We start from the raw sequence: 16354 nt of genomic DNA, 5'->3' as shown, positions 1-16354 counted from the left end.
CTAACCGCCGCGCGCCCGCGAGCACGCCAATGCGCGAGCGGTAGCAGACGCGTCGGAGCAAATAAAAACTATACAACGAAAACTGAAAGAGGGAGACGCGAGGAAAAAATTCCATGTATTCCCACGTAGTGGCAGTACATGCCAGGCAAGAAATAGTTAGGAAGTTAGCGCACGTTTTAAACGTACAAACGGAGCCGTAAATATACGGCTTCGACCATTTTCGGACCTGTTCGCGCCGCCGTATATTTACGGCTTCGACCCTCAATGGGTTAAGAGTGGTATTCTCTTTTTTTTCTGTGCATTTTCAGCATGACATGCTTCAGAAAGTGTATTTGTTTTGCATTTCTTGTCGGTCTTTCTAATGTGGGAATATTTTACAATATGTGATAGATATTCTTAACTATTTTTAATGTCATTGTGCACCTTATAGAAAGTTTAATTTTTGCCACCCGCAAGGTATATTGAGCACCGTATACAGTAGTACAAAATGTTCGACATCAGTCTAATACATAGGCAACAGTTTGCATGCAGCGTCAAACAAAAGGCTCAGTTGCACTATGACGATGAATATGTTATTGTCAGGTGTTTTTCCTACAGATTTCAGAGGGTAGTTCAGATTATTCCAATGCAACATACCAGGACAAGGGAACGGAGGACACAGGCTGGCAGTTGAGATAACACACACACACGTGTGTGTGTGTGAATATCTGAATGTCTGCATTTTTGTTTACACTTGCTGCATTTTTACCTTTGTGTTGCACACAAATATATCATGTTATTACATACGTAACTGTAACTGCTCTTGGTTTTTTGTACACTCCATTTGAACCTTATCATTAAATATCATTTTTTCTACGTGTGCTCTATGCATGCAGTAAATGTTTTAAACAATGTGCTCACAAACCACTGCAATGTACACTTGATATAAAAAGACACGTGGTTCAAAAAATGGCTACAGCGTGCTTCTGGCTTATATATAACAAAATAACAGCTTGTTGCTCATTAATTTGCACTTAATTGCTGGCAAACCATACGTAAGAAGGAGTCAGTTTGAGATTAGGGACTTGACTTTGCTGTGGCCCAGTTTAGGCGACTACAGCAATGCGCAGGACGAGTTCGCACCTGCTGTGTCGGCCAATAACCGGAAACGAAGCACGCATGTGGGTTCCGCGAAGAGGGGACGCGGGAAACAGCCACGCGTGCAAGGAAAACGGATTAATGGCTCGCCGTAGAAAAGGCACTAGATCTGCACGCTCGCTCGGAGCAAAAGAGTAGACGAGCGTGAAATGGAAAGGTAGGGGTGCTTCCCAAATATTCCGTCGACCTTTTCGGTCACGGAAATTGGGCGACGCGACACTGCCCAGCCGGTTTGATCTTTGGTATCCGCGTGCGCCTTCTGAGAATGCCCGTGAAAACGGTGGTAGCTTTATTACCACTTGGCCGGCTACGACCGATGTATGCCTTTATGTGCGATCGCCATGGGGTCCCAATTATCGTGTTTGGATTTCAAGCGAACCGGCACACAGCTGCATGGGAGACAGTTTTCTGAGTACTGGCAGGGCAGCCAGTACTGAGTCGTGGCTTCATGGAAACATTCTCGCAGCTTGCAGGTGGGAAGAGGAGGACATCAGGGGACGATACTCACAGCCCAACGTTGGGGAGGGGGATTGGATTAGTTCAAAGACGAAAAAAAGTAAACGATTTATTTGTTTATTTCAAGGTACTTTAATAAAGGGAGCACCACAGAAAAAACACATAACAGCCAAAAATGCTTGCAGTAATAAAGCGCTTGAAGAAGAGTGTTACAAATGCAACTGAATGAAGAAAAAATAACATTACGCAGAAAAAGAAAGAAAAATACAATTCTTGGTAACATAAGAAGCAGTGGATTGCGTGTGTATAAAACCAGCGAAATGTGCACGTAGGTAAAATACATAAACCAACAGCAATCAATAAGCTACAAAAAATCAGCTTGTAAGACAGTGCTAAACATAAGAGAAATGCGGGAAAAAAATATTACATAAAATACAGTCTTACAAAAGACAGCACTCGAACAGTGTTCTGCTGGGAATAAAGAGAACATGTGCAAACTATGCATGCATATTTACAGGATATTTTAGCATCGCCTGACAACCTTCAGCTGCCACGGCAGTGAGCCTTCTGCAGACATAACATAGTCTGCTAATTCGTCCCTCATTGCCATGGCAGCTGAAGTGGGGCGGTTGTTTGACGGCACTGTCTTTGTGCCAATTTCAGTGACAGTGCAGCGCCATTCTCTGTCAGACACCGTCTCACCGCACAGCGTGTCGCTGTACTCATCAGGGCAGTAGGCAGCGTCTACCATAAGAAAATTGTGCAAACACACGGCAGCCTGAATCATGTTGAGGAGCTCTGGTGCGCCTCCCACCTTTCCAAGAAACACCCGCCAACGGGAGACTAGAATGCCGAAAGCATTTTCAATGCACCTGCGGGCCCTCGACAGGAGGTAATTGAAGACCTTTTTTCTATCAGCCAGCTTCCTCCCAGGGTAGGGCCACGTGAGGTAAGACCGCAAAGGGAAGGCTGCATCGCCAACCAAACAGGGTGGCCACTTCGAAATATTTGAAGGCAGCCCCAGAGCACCCTCTTCAAATACTGCCTGGAGGGGACTCCTCTTAAAAAAAGAGGCGTCTGAATATCGGCCTTGGGCTCCGATGTCCACCATTATAAATCTATAGTTGGCGTCGGCTATAGCCAGCATAATTAGTGAATAGAAACCCTTGTAATTGTAGAAGTCTGAGCCGCTCTTGTTAGGACATTTGATCGCAAAATGCTTGCCGTCAATGCTCCCTATTGTGTTTGGAAAATCCCATTTGTCATAGTATTCCTCTGCTATGTCGCTCCACCTCTGTGTGCTTGGGCGTGCTAGTACCAGGGGCCTCAAGCAGTCCCAGATCGCTGGCAATGTCTCCTTCAGTACGCTAGCTACAGTAGATGCATGCATTCGGTAGCTCAATGCAATGTCCTCCATGGACCCTCCTGTGGCCAAAAATCTGCAAAGATGTTGAAAGTGCAGTCCGTAAAATTATGGTTCCAATATTTCGACATGTATGTTTACACTGAACCAAATTGTATCAGCACAATTCTATTCGTTAATGCCTGCATCGCGTTTTACAGACACCATTGGGCCACGAATAGTAGCAAGAATGGCTCGTCGGTGACTCAGTATAAGAATAACCTAGCAGGCACTATAATTATGCGCGGCGAAAATTTTCGAAAATATATGCGATCACTTAAAAAAGAAAGAAAACTTAACACGAGCCAGTATATTCTTTACTCTAATTTATGGGGAAGTTCATGGAGGTGAATACGTGGGTTCCGTATTTCTGAAATTACGAAAAGTTGGGAACACGAACAAAAAAAAGCATATTTTCGGGAATAAATTGTTGCCACATGTTACCAAAAATTTTCTGAAGCTACAGTACACATGGATGCACGAGGCCGCATTGGCTAAATTCTAGGAAATATGATCAACATATATTTTACCTCAATGTCACCGCGAGCCTTTCTGCCGGTGAGATGGGTCTCCTGTGAGTAGGAGGATGAACAAGCCTGCGGTAAACAAGGCTCAGCAGCTTGTCAAATGATGCCTTTGTCATCCTGCGTGCGACAAATGCATCAAAGTTACGCATAATATATTTAACCGAGCTGGAGCTACACAATTCCGAAAGGAGCAACGTTGTCATTTACCTGAAATACTTGAAATGGTATTCAGGATCACAGTTCCGCAGCTCCTGTACTAGGTGTTGGTACTCTCCGCACTCTGGACGCTTGTCAAATATATCCCTTATGTAGACAGACCTGTTCCTCTTGCGACGCAGACGACGCACCAACAAAGTGACAATAGGGACGTTTAGCGCGTCCGGTATCCGGGAAAGCGCGGGCGGTTTTCCGGTTTAGCGGGGGCGTAAAGGTGGGCGGCCCGATCGGTGGCGCCAGCTGGTGGCGCAAAGCTCAACCACACAACCACAGAGCTAATTACTGTATTCTGCTTAGCTGCTGGAGTAAATATTCGACAGTGGCGTAATCGTGTTCACAATTACGCCGCTGCCAAAAATTTGCACGAGTGGCGAAGCAGGATATGGTGAGTTACTGCAGTTTTAGCTATGCTTTTGTCTGGTTGAGCTCTACAACACCAGGCGGCTTCACCGCTCACGTTTACGCCCCGACCATCCGGTAACCCACCCAAACCGCTCCCGTTTACCGGATTAGCGTACAAGCTAAACGTCTCTAATAATAGAGACCTTTAGCGTGTCCGGTATCCGGACAAACGCGGGCGGTTTTCCGGTTTAGCGGGGGCGTCAAGGTGAGCGGCCCGATCGGTGGCGCCAGCTGGTGGCGCAAAGCTCAACCACACAAACGCAGAGCTAATTACTGCATTCTGCTTAGCTGCTGGCGTAAATTTTCGACAGTGGCGTAATCGTGTTCGCAATTACGCCGCTGCCAAAAATTTGCACGAGTGGCGAAGCAGGATATGGTGAGTTACTGCAGTTTTAGCTATGCGTTTGCCTGGTTGAGCTCTACAACACCAGGCGGCTACACCGCTCACGTTTACGCCCCGACCATCCGGTAATCCGCCCAAACCGCTCCCGTTTACCGGAATAGCGTACAAGCTAAACGTCTTTAATATTTCGTCTTGCGAAATGTGTCTGCGTCCGTGCCATCACCGAGCAACAGTCCGATCCGCAGTGGCGATCGCGCGAAAAGATTTCTTTGGATGTTCCCCGACAGGCGGCACGGTGGGGCGCGTTGTTCTGCGCATGCGCTACTCCAGCTGCGGCAGCTGCGCGGCGTTGCACTGTAGGGGGACGGACATATGCCTGGCGCGGTGTAGCCGACGTGGCTTGACGTAGCGCAACCACCACCGCGCGCGCGCGCCGGGTCACGTCGAAGTGTATTGGCGCCATTAGGTTGCGTTGAAGCAAGAGGCAGTGGGAAGGTCAATTTCTGCATTGCTGTTGGGGCTATTTCTCACGGCAGCGTTTTCACAAGCGAGACTCCGCGATTATCCTGTGAGATGTGTTCATGTTTGCCTGTGCGCTCGTGACACCATGCTGGTTAATTTAGCTAGTAAGCGAACTTACTTAAGTTCATATGGCCAATAAAACTTCCATGCTTAGTTCGTATTGCTGTCTAATAATCGTCTGGCGCAATCGATGCTTCGTCTTTCCCGGCAATTCTGCTACCTTTTTGGTAATCACAACTATATGAAGTCAACAAGCAAGGAAGCCAAGGGAAGCATAGGAGAAAGTATTTGCACAAAAACTTTAATTTTTGAAACTAGAAATGAAGTGAAACCAGAGTGGACAAAAGAAACACTTGCCGCCGTCGTGCGTCGAACGCACCACCCCCGCATTACGCTGTTTTTTTTTAAATTATGCGGAATAATGTAAACGAAGCTTTCTGTGCTGTTTTCTTTGATTGACAATAATTAGCGTTAATGTTGAAGGGGAATGTTTAGTTTCTTAAAGATACAGTCCAACACGAAACTGGTGAGTCGATGGCAAATGTTATCATGCGTGAACCACTGCTGTTTGTCTGCGCAGTACACAGAACACCCTGAGCGTGTTCTGTGGACTGTGTTGCTTGAACTTTATAAGCTCATTGTTACTGCATTCACAATAAACGTGTGTTATATTATATACAGCATCAGATGGTCCCAGAGTCAGAAACTACCAGGCATATTTCCTATCAGTAATGGTTACATCAGAGTATTAGAACCGCAAGAATAGCCGAACAAACAAAAAGTGACAATGAATGTTGTTGTGCGCCGTTATTTATCGCCTATGAGAGAGTACACCTAATTAATTGCCTCACAATGCACACCGTAAGAGGCCTGAAATGTCGAACTTTAACTGAATTATAGGGCTGCGTGTAGCAAAAGCACAAAGCGAATCATGAGGCACGCCATAGCTGACGACTCCGCTTCAAGTTTTGCAGCCCCGTGACCTTGAGTAGTGATTGGAGGTGTGACGGCTTCGCTAGTGTCGCTTAGACTATACAGTGCGCTTTAGTGTGGCTCGGGTTCCGTGTGTCCTCAATAAGTTGTCCGCTTGACATATTTGCATTCATCGCTACATTGCGCTCAGTTTTACAAACACAATATTAAGGAAGGACAGGACGTGGACGGACGTAGCGCAAACACGTCCGCCCATCCACGTCCTCTCCTTCCTTAATATCGTGTTTGTAAAACTGAGCGCAATATAACCATGAACGTTCACCAACTAGCCCCCTTCATTGCTTTACTAAATATTTGCATTATCTTTATTTTTCGGAAACGGCAGAAACATACTGTTGGGCACGTTGGACATAAATTCCGTATGTGCACAACGGGCGAACACTGGCAAGGCTTTTGTTTACTCGTTGAGCGTCTGTGTCGGTTTTACCCATCCTGTGCCTCTCCTCCATTTCTGATCTCTACCAGTCTATCTACCTCTACTTTGCACTTGCAAGTTAGCACAAAGTCAAGCGCTGAAATTTTTGCAGTGCTCTTCTCGGGCGTCACGGATAATTACAGCTTGCGAGAGACTAGTGTGGCGACGCCCAGGGAGCTGCATAGGGTACTGCGCACATTCGAAGTGGTGCTAAGGTCCAAGTTCTCGAATCCCCTTTCCTCTCTGCCGCACTCGCGTCATGTACACACACGACTTGAACCAGCCCCTGACGCGGGTGCCCGACCGCAGCAGGAGCTGCAGTGGGAAAGTTGAAGGAAGAGGTAAAGAACGCTCCGCTTTAAAATATGCAGTCCGCATATCAACAACGTCGTGAATAGAATTGAGGATATTGCCTGTCTGGGATAACGAGACGTATGAGGCTCAAGGATATTCAGTTCTTTGTGAAAAAAAATAATATAACAGAGGTTGGGCTTGACAGTGCGCGCCTAGTTGTCAATTCGGTATGCTCCATTGCTTTCGTGAACTCGTCTGGCTCTTCATCTGCGAATTTCTGCTACGTAGATTAGGAGTGCTGAGCGTATGCAAGCTTCTGTTGCCATTAACGCTCCTTGGAAAATTGCTGAAGAATCCAAAAGCCTTCGCTGAATGAGAAATAAAGGCAGCCGTTAGACACTCCCTTCACAAGGTGTCCCACAAACTTACAATATTAGCACAGCAGAAGCAAGTATCAACTGCACTTTCTGCAGAGAAAAAGGACTGTCTGCGCTGTGCAGGTTGAACAAAGCAAATAGGGGCTCCACTTAGCTTAAATGTTCCTCCAAAAACAAGAAACAAAGTTATTTTATTGGAAAAGCTGCAGGATACCATGATATTTAATTGGTGGCAAGTATATAATGGTCAAACTCTCCGCTGTATACCCTAAGATACCACCGTGATAGACTGAAATGATGGCTTCTTGCTTCCCATTCTCACAAGTGCTCGTACCGGCTGCTTTTGAATTGATCAGAAATTATCAAAAGTGAATAGGTGCGCGGAGGAGGAATGAATAATAGATAAATGTGCATTGTATCAGCTCAAGCACTGTTATACTGATAAAGAATTGAAGTGCGCCAGATGAAATTTCAGACGCTGGTACGGAGGTGTTATGTTGCTGACATACGAAATGCATATCTTGGTTATAACTACGCGTATATGGATCGGGCTGTTTTGAAACGGCGTTCCCTGTTTTCATGAGTAGCGGAGATTTTTATTCTTTAGTTTTGTTGCAACTCCCGCGCAAATGAGTTTGCACGCCGCGTGTGGTGGTGGTAGAGAGCGTGTACCTGCATGTACCTGTAAGAAGCGCAGCAGAAAAGAAAGGCGACGCGAAAAACTTATTTGCATGTTCCCATCGCATCGCATGTGCATAGTGCCCCTTGGAACTACACAGGCGTCGTCACATCACCCTGTTGACAGCTGCAATTACCTGACTCCCCCCAAATGCATCGCAGAAACTGCAATGCTTACCCTTCTAGTAACGTTCAAGTCCAGAGTACAGGCAGTACGAGCGACTTAGAGCAGTCGCAGTACGAGCAGTCGCAGTAGAGCAGTCGCACCACCAGCGACTAAGAGCCTTGTCAGTCTTCGCTCGCAGTTCCCATACGTAAGTGAAGAGCGTGCGGAGAAACATACGATGTGCATGACAACCAAACAGCACTACTACAGGGACAAAAGCAGTCGCGAACCGACTGTAGGTACGGTAGAGTAGGTTTCTGCTAATTCTGAAAAATAAAACCGTGCGAATCTGTCAAGCAGACAAGTCGCATTAAATCACAAGCCGTGCAGACGCAAAGTCGCATTAAATCACCGTTGGGTCTAGGCGACACTGCGGAAGCAGTCACAAGTTAAATTTCAAGGCCCGCCGCGGTAGCCTTGCAGCAATGGTGTTTCTCGGTGTCACGGGTTTCATCCCCACCGCGGTAGCTGTATTTATACGGGAGCAAAATACAAGAACACTCCTGCACTTACATTTACGTGAATGTTAAAGAACACCAAGCTGTCAAAATTCATAGGGGGTTCTCCAGTACGGCGTGCCTCATACACCGAATGTGGTTTTGGTACACGCAGCCTTACAATTCAGTTAAAGTTAACACTTCGCTCATGATGCGATGTGCCATGTGAGCCAATGACAGTGTTCAGCCCTCTGCGAGGTTATCAACAAGGGTGCACATCAACGCCTCAAGCAAACACATCTCCATGTGGGTTCTGTGTACTACAAAGATCAACAGCAGTGGTGTACGCAAGCTAGCCTTTAACATCAACTCACCACTCTCGTATTGGACTATACAATTAAAAAATAATCATTCCAAGTCTACACCACCGCTAATTATGGTTAGTCAAACCAAACAGCAGAGAAAGCACTTCGCGTACATCGATTCCGGGAGTGCGTGGCAGAAAAATGGCAGTCATCACTTGCAAGCTTTCGCTAGTGCTTCAGTTGTAATTCAGTATTTGGTCATATGTAGTACTGTGGATCGGCGGCGGCATCAGTACACCGCCTACTGAACATGACAAGGGTGTTAACATCTAATTCCTTCACACACAAACTGGGCTTGAATTGGCAAATCGGCCCGACATTATGCTAATCACCATAAATTCATGCGTATACACTTCGTCTGCGGGAGCAGTGTCATCTCTTTCTTGCGATGGCAAGCAAATGTGCATTTGCAGGAGCACTTGCGATGACTACATGGAGGACCCAGATGCAGTCACACACATAAGTCCACGTCCCGCGCAGGGAAGGCAGACATCAATATAAGAACGTATTGTCCGGCATATTATTCTTTCTGAGTATCCTTGCAATAGCCAATAAAAATCTAACTCGGACTAGAGGTACATATGTTGAGGTTATTAATGAGACACGCGATGTCATCTTCATAATTATCGATAGGGTCCATGTACAAGCAGTCGAAATTATTGACTTCAGGATCATCGACTGAATTCATTTCTTTAACATTAGATTATAATTTGTTCCAAATGGTTACCCAACCCACCCGCGGCAATAACATCTTAGCTATAGAGCCCCTGAAATATTTGGTGAAGTGACACACTTAGGCTCTATGGACCATAGGTTGCCTAAACTTACCCTTAATGTCCCCTTGAACTATACAAACGTCATTGAGAAAACTATCCGTGACTAAAACACAGGCGACTACCACAAAATAAACGAGGAACTTTCTCACACTTTATCACCTTTGTTTTCTTCTCGGTCAGTTAATGAAAACTGGCTTCTTATCAAGGAAAAGCACTGCCAATTATTACAAAGCTATACCCCGCTAATCAAAATATCAGGTGATAAAACTAACCCATGGTTCACCCAATACCTTCGAAGGCTAAGGAATAAGAAGAAACGGTTATGCAGGAATGCAAAGCACACTGGCTCGGCCACGGTTTGAGACAGATATAATCTATGTTGAAATCTATGTAATCTTACTACTTAGCTCTAAGGAAAGCTAAAGATAAATACTATTCTCAAGATCTATCCTCCCTTTTTAAGTCCAAACCCCAAAAGATTTGGCAGGCAATATCACCTGATAACGGTTCGCACCACATTTCGTTAGATGGTGAAAATAAAGTTTTGCTTCCTGATAGTGAAGGCCCCGCGGTCTTCAACACGTTCTTTTTTCATACACATCTACAAATGAAGACCTTTCGCTTATTCCTGAAGTCACGAATTTCGACTGCAGTACATGAACCCCATTGATATTAATGAAGATTGCACCACATGTCTCATTAATAACCTTAATAAATCTAGCTCTTCAGGCGTCGATAATATTACCTCTAATGTTTTGAAAAATACATCTTCGATATGTAGCAAAATTTTGTACCATATCTACCACCATTCATTATCAACCGGCCGGCTCCCCTCTGGTTGGAAAATTGCTAAAGTAGTGCCTGCGAACAAAACTGGTAGCAAGAATTCCCCTGAAAACTACCGTCCAATTTAATTAACCTGGATGTGCTCCAAAATGCTAGAGCGCATTATAGCATCTCACATATATGAACATCTTGAATCGAACAATTTTTTTCTTTATTAAGCAGCACGGCTTAAGGAAAGGTATATATCATTATTGACAGTCATTGGAATTAACTACTGACCTACAGTCTCCCATGGACCATAACCTTCAAACAGATTGCAGCTCTCTCGACTTTTCAAAAGCTGCTCACCTTGTGGCTTACCGCCATTTCATTACCAAATCAACTGCTTCAAATTAAACACTTTAACGCTATCTTGCAACCATAACTTTCTAATTTACCGTTGTGAACAATTTTACATCATCGCTCACCTAGGTATAATTTCCGGTGTACCGCAGGGCAGTGCCTTACGACCATTGCCTTTTCAAATCTGCCCACGAATATCTCATCTTGCAAGTGACAGTTTGCCGATGACTATAATAAAGCGACCAATTACCAGCTTTGAGGACCACAGTATTCTTTAAGGTGTCCTTCAATGCATTAGCAGCTGGTGCAACACCTGGCAAATGGCGCCTAATTTATCTAAATGCAAATAATTATTTGCACAGGAAAACAATAAAAATCGCGAATACTTTAAATTTTCCTAACATGTAAATAGGGATCCAGTATTGGAAGCTTCACTGCATGAATTTCTGTGTGTTAATCTTGCACAAGATCTTTCCTGGGCGTCTCATATAAGCACCATATTTGCCAATGCTTCAAAAGCACTAGGATACATTCGTCGCAACCTGCATAAGTCCCCCTATAACATCCGAAAATTAGCCTCCCTGACTTTCGTCCGTCCGCAGCTCGAGTTGGCATCCCTGATATGGTCTCCTCATCATGAATATTTGTTCTGCATTTTACAAACCATCAAAAACCGGGCTGGTCTAATAAATTCCCGCAATTACGATAGGCAGTCCAGCATAACTCGAACCAAACTTGATCTTTCACTTCCTGCATTAAGTAGTCGTCGAGATATACTATTTCTGCCCTTATTGCATAAATATGTTCTTCAAATGAAGCCATCGTCTTTGCTGCTGGAACGTGAAAACTTTATATCACGATGACTGAAGAACGAGTTAAGTTTCAATCGCATCTACGAAAACACGGCTGCACTTAATTTGTCAGCTTTGCCACGAGCCATCGGTTTGTGGAATTCTCTTCCCGAGAGCTCTGTCAAGCAAACGGACAGAGATCAATTTAAGCAACTCCTGAAGGCGCAGTTTCTGTCCTAAAAATGAGTCATACTCTGTATACCTGTGTAACGTCACGCACATTTTTTTCTCTTTCATGTTTTAAAACTACCCATTTTTGTTATGTGGGCGAGCAATGTGCGTGATAACATTTATCAGAGTTTTGTAAGCTACCTCGATGTACAATTTGCTTATCTCAGTATTCGTAGTATCGCTTTTCTCATCTCCTTTTTATGTCTTAAACTACAATCATTTATCACGATGTTTGATTATGTGTGCGAGCAAAGCGGGATAAAATTTGTCCTATGTCTGTTTACTACCGCATCTCTGCATTTGTAATCCTGTTTCGCAGCCATTATTTCCGCTCCTCTTGGCGGTATTCTCGTGTACAACTTTCATCCAGTGATGTCTCCCTTATTCAATGCTTGTCAAGGGGCTTTTAAGGTATCTTGAAATAAAATAACATAATTTTGTGAAACTGACACCAAACAGTCACGTGGTAAATGATTTTGAAGAGTCATTCGCCACGTGATTGCCAAGAATATATATGATTCAAAACTTGGTATTTAAGTATTATCCCATGAAAAGGTGAACGAGTTCCATAAATTGACGAAACTTAATATTGTTCCGTCTTAGTTATGAACTCGAGTGACAAAAGTCGCACTAAAACTTGTACGAAAGCAGCGGCAAAATCACACGTCCTCAAAATGCGATATTTGAGTAAACTGCATCAGGTTGCTACATACATAACTTGGCACACATTCTAACATAATCACCGCTACTCGCGTATGTCCCATAATACACACCGCTATTTCCCTCGCGCTCGCAATCCGATTCTACGAAAGTGATTCTTTCGCTGTAGGATCGGCGACGTCAATCTTGAAAGTTCTGAAAATTAAACGAATGTTTCGCAGCCCGAGCGATGACACTGAAACTCTTAAATATTGTAACAGTGGTTAGACTGAGAAAAAGTCGTCGTAAATATATCAACATTGTCCGTGTGGCAATATAACACACAGCTCGACAATATTCCTCTTAAAATAAGGTTAAGCAGTTGGCGATGGCTTACAAAGTTTACTAAAGAACAATATTTTTCTTCACCTTTCCAGCAGGCATCTTTTGGCGAAAGTCTTGCTGCAATTATCGACGGTGCACTTGTAATTTCCGTTCACGTGCACTTGCTCCTTGTGGCCGCGATATTCGCACATCGTACTGAAGCTCATGTTGCAGCACTTTAGCAGGACCAGTAGTGTGGCGTGCAGTGCCATGTTGTGTCTTTTCACGTTACACGACTTATCGCTCGTGTAGGGACACCTGTCACACCGCAGCAAATGTGGTTTCTGCCGGTTCCTGCGAAGAAAAGCGGTGATTACTTTTATCCCCTAATTTCCACTGCTTGCATCCACTGCAAACGAATACGTATACTTGAGGCAGCTTTATCACACCATATTTTGCAGTAATGCTACAATTGAGCCTGGGTGATGTATAGTTTTGCGCTTTAAGTACCTAACGATCTTATTTCTATAAGTCACTCTGAATAGTGCAAAAAGGTTTCGAGGATATCTAATATTAGGCTGAATACGCAAAAACCCTAAATATGTTCTACAACAACGGGTGTTTACTTAACTTACAAATAAGTTTTATTTCCTGTCGGAGTAAAAGCGGCAGACATGGATCATAAGGACACACCTACCGAGCGACTATCGAAATTCCTCAATCACCACCTGTCAAGCATCCCCACCACCTTCCGAGGTTTTGTTCAAAATACGCCACACATCCTTCGTATTATTGACGGCATCAATGCCAACCCAATCCTTTCTGACCGCCGTATTCTAGTCACTTCAAATGTGTCTGCCCTTTAGATTAACGTACGCATGAGTGAAGGAATTGAAGCCGTATCGAAATCTCTCGTAGTCAATCCCTAAGCACACGCTCCTGAAGTTTACCTTTCCCTCCCTCCGTGAGTTCTCATGCGCATCTATACCGAATTCGTTTATATTCACTCCCTGCTAACTTTCGGCACTATTACAGGAACACCATTTGCTTTCCCGTACGCGAACATTTTCATGGGAGAGCTTGAAACAGACCTGTTATATCCGACACATTAAAATCACACATCTATCTTCCTTACATCGACGACATATTTATTGTATGAGAACACGACGTCGGCGAGTCAATCGATTTAATTAGCAATTACAACCACTTTCACCCGAGCATTAAATTTATTGCTCACCACTCTCCCAGTCAGATCAACTTCCTCGACACGATGGTCACACAGAACACGGAAAACACTTTACCGGAAGCCCACAGATAACCAGCAATATTTAGACTACACAGTCATCACCCGCGACACTGCAAGCAAGGAATTTTTCTCGGACAAGCGAAACGAATAAGAATTTGCAGCGAAGGCAATGATTAAATCCACTACTTGCATTAACTTAAAACAATGTTAGCGGAAAAAAACTATCCACAAGTTGCTCTTCACAGAGCTTATGATGTTGCGTCAAGATTGGAGAGACAGTCGGAATTAGCTAAGACACAGCCTACACCAGAATCTGACAAACCGCCAACCTTTTAACAAAATATTATAATGCCCTCCCAAATATTAGCAACACTTTACTAAAATGCGATCGAATATTATCAGGTAACAAGCGTCTCAGAAAAGCGTTCCAGGATGTACCAAGGGTTACCTATCACCGCACAAGAAACTTTAAAGAGTCCACGTTAGTTCACACAAAAGTCAGCCAACATCGTCCCCTGCAATAAAGGGATGTCGTCGCCCTGAGTGCAAAACCTGCAGGTACCTTCTAAGTGACATTAAAATTACAAGCACCACAAATAGTTATAGACCTTTTCATCAGGCGTGGAGGACAGGGCGGGCGGCGAGCCTTTCCTCCTCTCTGGCTTGGGCGATCCGGCGCAGCGCTTCTTGATAGTATTGCTGTCGCGTGCTACGGAACGATTTCGGAATGTTTTAGATCGTACTTTGTGAAATTTACGCTATGTCCGTTCATATACGGTCGTAAAAGTAGCTTTTCGGTGCATCAGTAAATACAGTAGGTGGAAATATGTCTTGGGGGCGCAAACATGTGGCGCGCTTTATCAGCCGCGGTGTGTATATGTGTTGTGAACTATTTTTCTTATATCGGTTTTAATACAAGAAAGGAAACCGGTGTATCTGTACTACCAGCATTAAATGGTACATTTGCTCTCTGACTGGTCGCTTGACGTAGACGGTAAAACATAGAACACCAGAGCGCATGCTCGTGCACGTCGAACCTAAGGTCACCACGATATATCTAAGTGGCAGGCACTATAAAATATTTCTGGTACACCGGCATTGTTCTCACGCATTTCAAATCTAATAGGCTTGAATTTACTATATGTGTACGCTAGCCTTCCTGCATGAGGCCGATGGCGCTGCTCAACAAAGCGATCACTGCGGTTGGTGAACCAGCTTGATACATACATAAGCTGTGTGGTTCGGCATTGCCTTTTTGGCCTGTATACAGCCATAATACATGAGAGGGATCGCATAAAAATAATGCGATGGCTATTTTTGAGGACAAAATTTCCGTAGTACATGCGAGTGCGTCGTCGAGAAAAGAACAAACACAAGAAAAAAAAATACGTTATCATCCTCTTCCTCTAAAAAGCAAGAGAAAAAGGTCTAACACCGCAATACGACATTGGAAAGCCACGCCGCACAACGTTTATAGATATATAAAGGCTGATGTATGCTTGGACAATGTCCTATGTAGAACAAAGATATCTGTAATGCAGCACTTACCACTACTTTGGATGCCCGTGCATGCAGCTCGTAAACGGTCGCTTTGCTGGCCAAGCTTAATTGAGACCATAAGGTATGCTGCGATTACTAGCCAAAACTATTTTATTCATGGACGGAAATGTCATCCATCGAACCAAGTAGTCACGCAATGTAACCTGCAGCGAACACTTTGAACGCTTGTCAAAGTATAAAGGCACAGCTCCTATCGTAGCAGAACGGTATATCCATGCTGTTACGATTGTCGCGTATGTTGCATTTTTCCTGAACCGTAGCTTAGAACTAGAGGATAACACTGCAATAAGGTCACATTAGTGAATGAAACAATTAGAAATACAAAATTGATCTCCGAGGCTGATTGTAGGCTTAAATACATGCCCGCACACATAGCGCTGCGTGCTCCGTCCGCCTCAAAGCCAGAAGAAACTCCGGCCATACCGAATTAAACCACTTCAGTACGTCTTTCATAACCGTTTAGCGCGTGCAAAACGCATGTCATGCTACATGGACCAGTGAAGCGCGAAAACAAAAACCAGAAACTGTCGCCGAACGTATACCTGCCATGCAAAACAGAGCGATTGCCCAAGCCACCATGTCGACTGCCCATAGATGGCGCCACTAGGTAGCAATATGGTGGCACCCATGAAACAACAGTGTATGCACATGTAATGAAAACTAGCTTTTGCTTGTACAAGTTCGGATGCGATTTATATGCATGAATGTTATTTGTGTGAGAAGCAATATATCGGTGAAACGGGACAATAAATGAACGTCAAATCAAACGGATATCGCGCGGACACAACTAAAAAGCTTCCGAGAACCATTGCCGAGCATTTCAACCAACCATGTCATAACTTTGATGAACCTAAACTCTACATCTTACAGTCAAATTTCCGCTCTGATATAGAAAGAAAATACAAAGAATCGTACGTTACTATAAGTTC

The 16354-nt window shown here is 44.3% G+C and overlaps 1 protein-coding gene across 1 annotated transcript; it reads right to left on the bottom strand.

The window, feature by feature from the left end:
- Positions 1-2116: 2116 nt before the first annotated feature.
- Positions 2117-3872, bottom strand: LOC135915208 (uncharacterized; the record flags this gene model as incomplete). Its single annotated transcript, XM_070524598.1, has 3 exons — positions 2117-3032; positions 3526-3639; positions 3730-3872. Coding segments are annotated over 3 exons (1173 nt in total), but the record flags the coding sequence as incomplete, so codon positions are not given.
- Between the last annotated feature and the right edge of the window lie 12482 nt (positions 3873-16354).

This window comes from Dermacentor albipictus, chromosome 8, assembly GCF_038994185.2.
Source record: "Dermacentor albipictus isolate Rhodes 1998 colony chromosome 8, USDA_Dalb.pri_finalv2, whole genome shotgun sequence".
Taxonomy (NCBI): Eukaryota; Metazoa; Arthropoda; class Arachnida; order Ixodida; family Ixodidae; genus Dermacentor; species Dermacentor albipictus.
The sequence above is the reverse complement of the archived record's forward strand: the minus strand, read 5'-3'. Positions and strand labels throughout refer to the sequence as shown.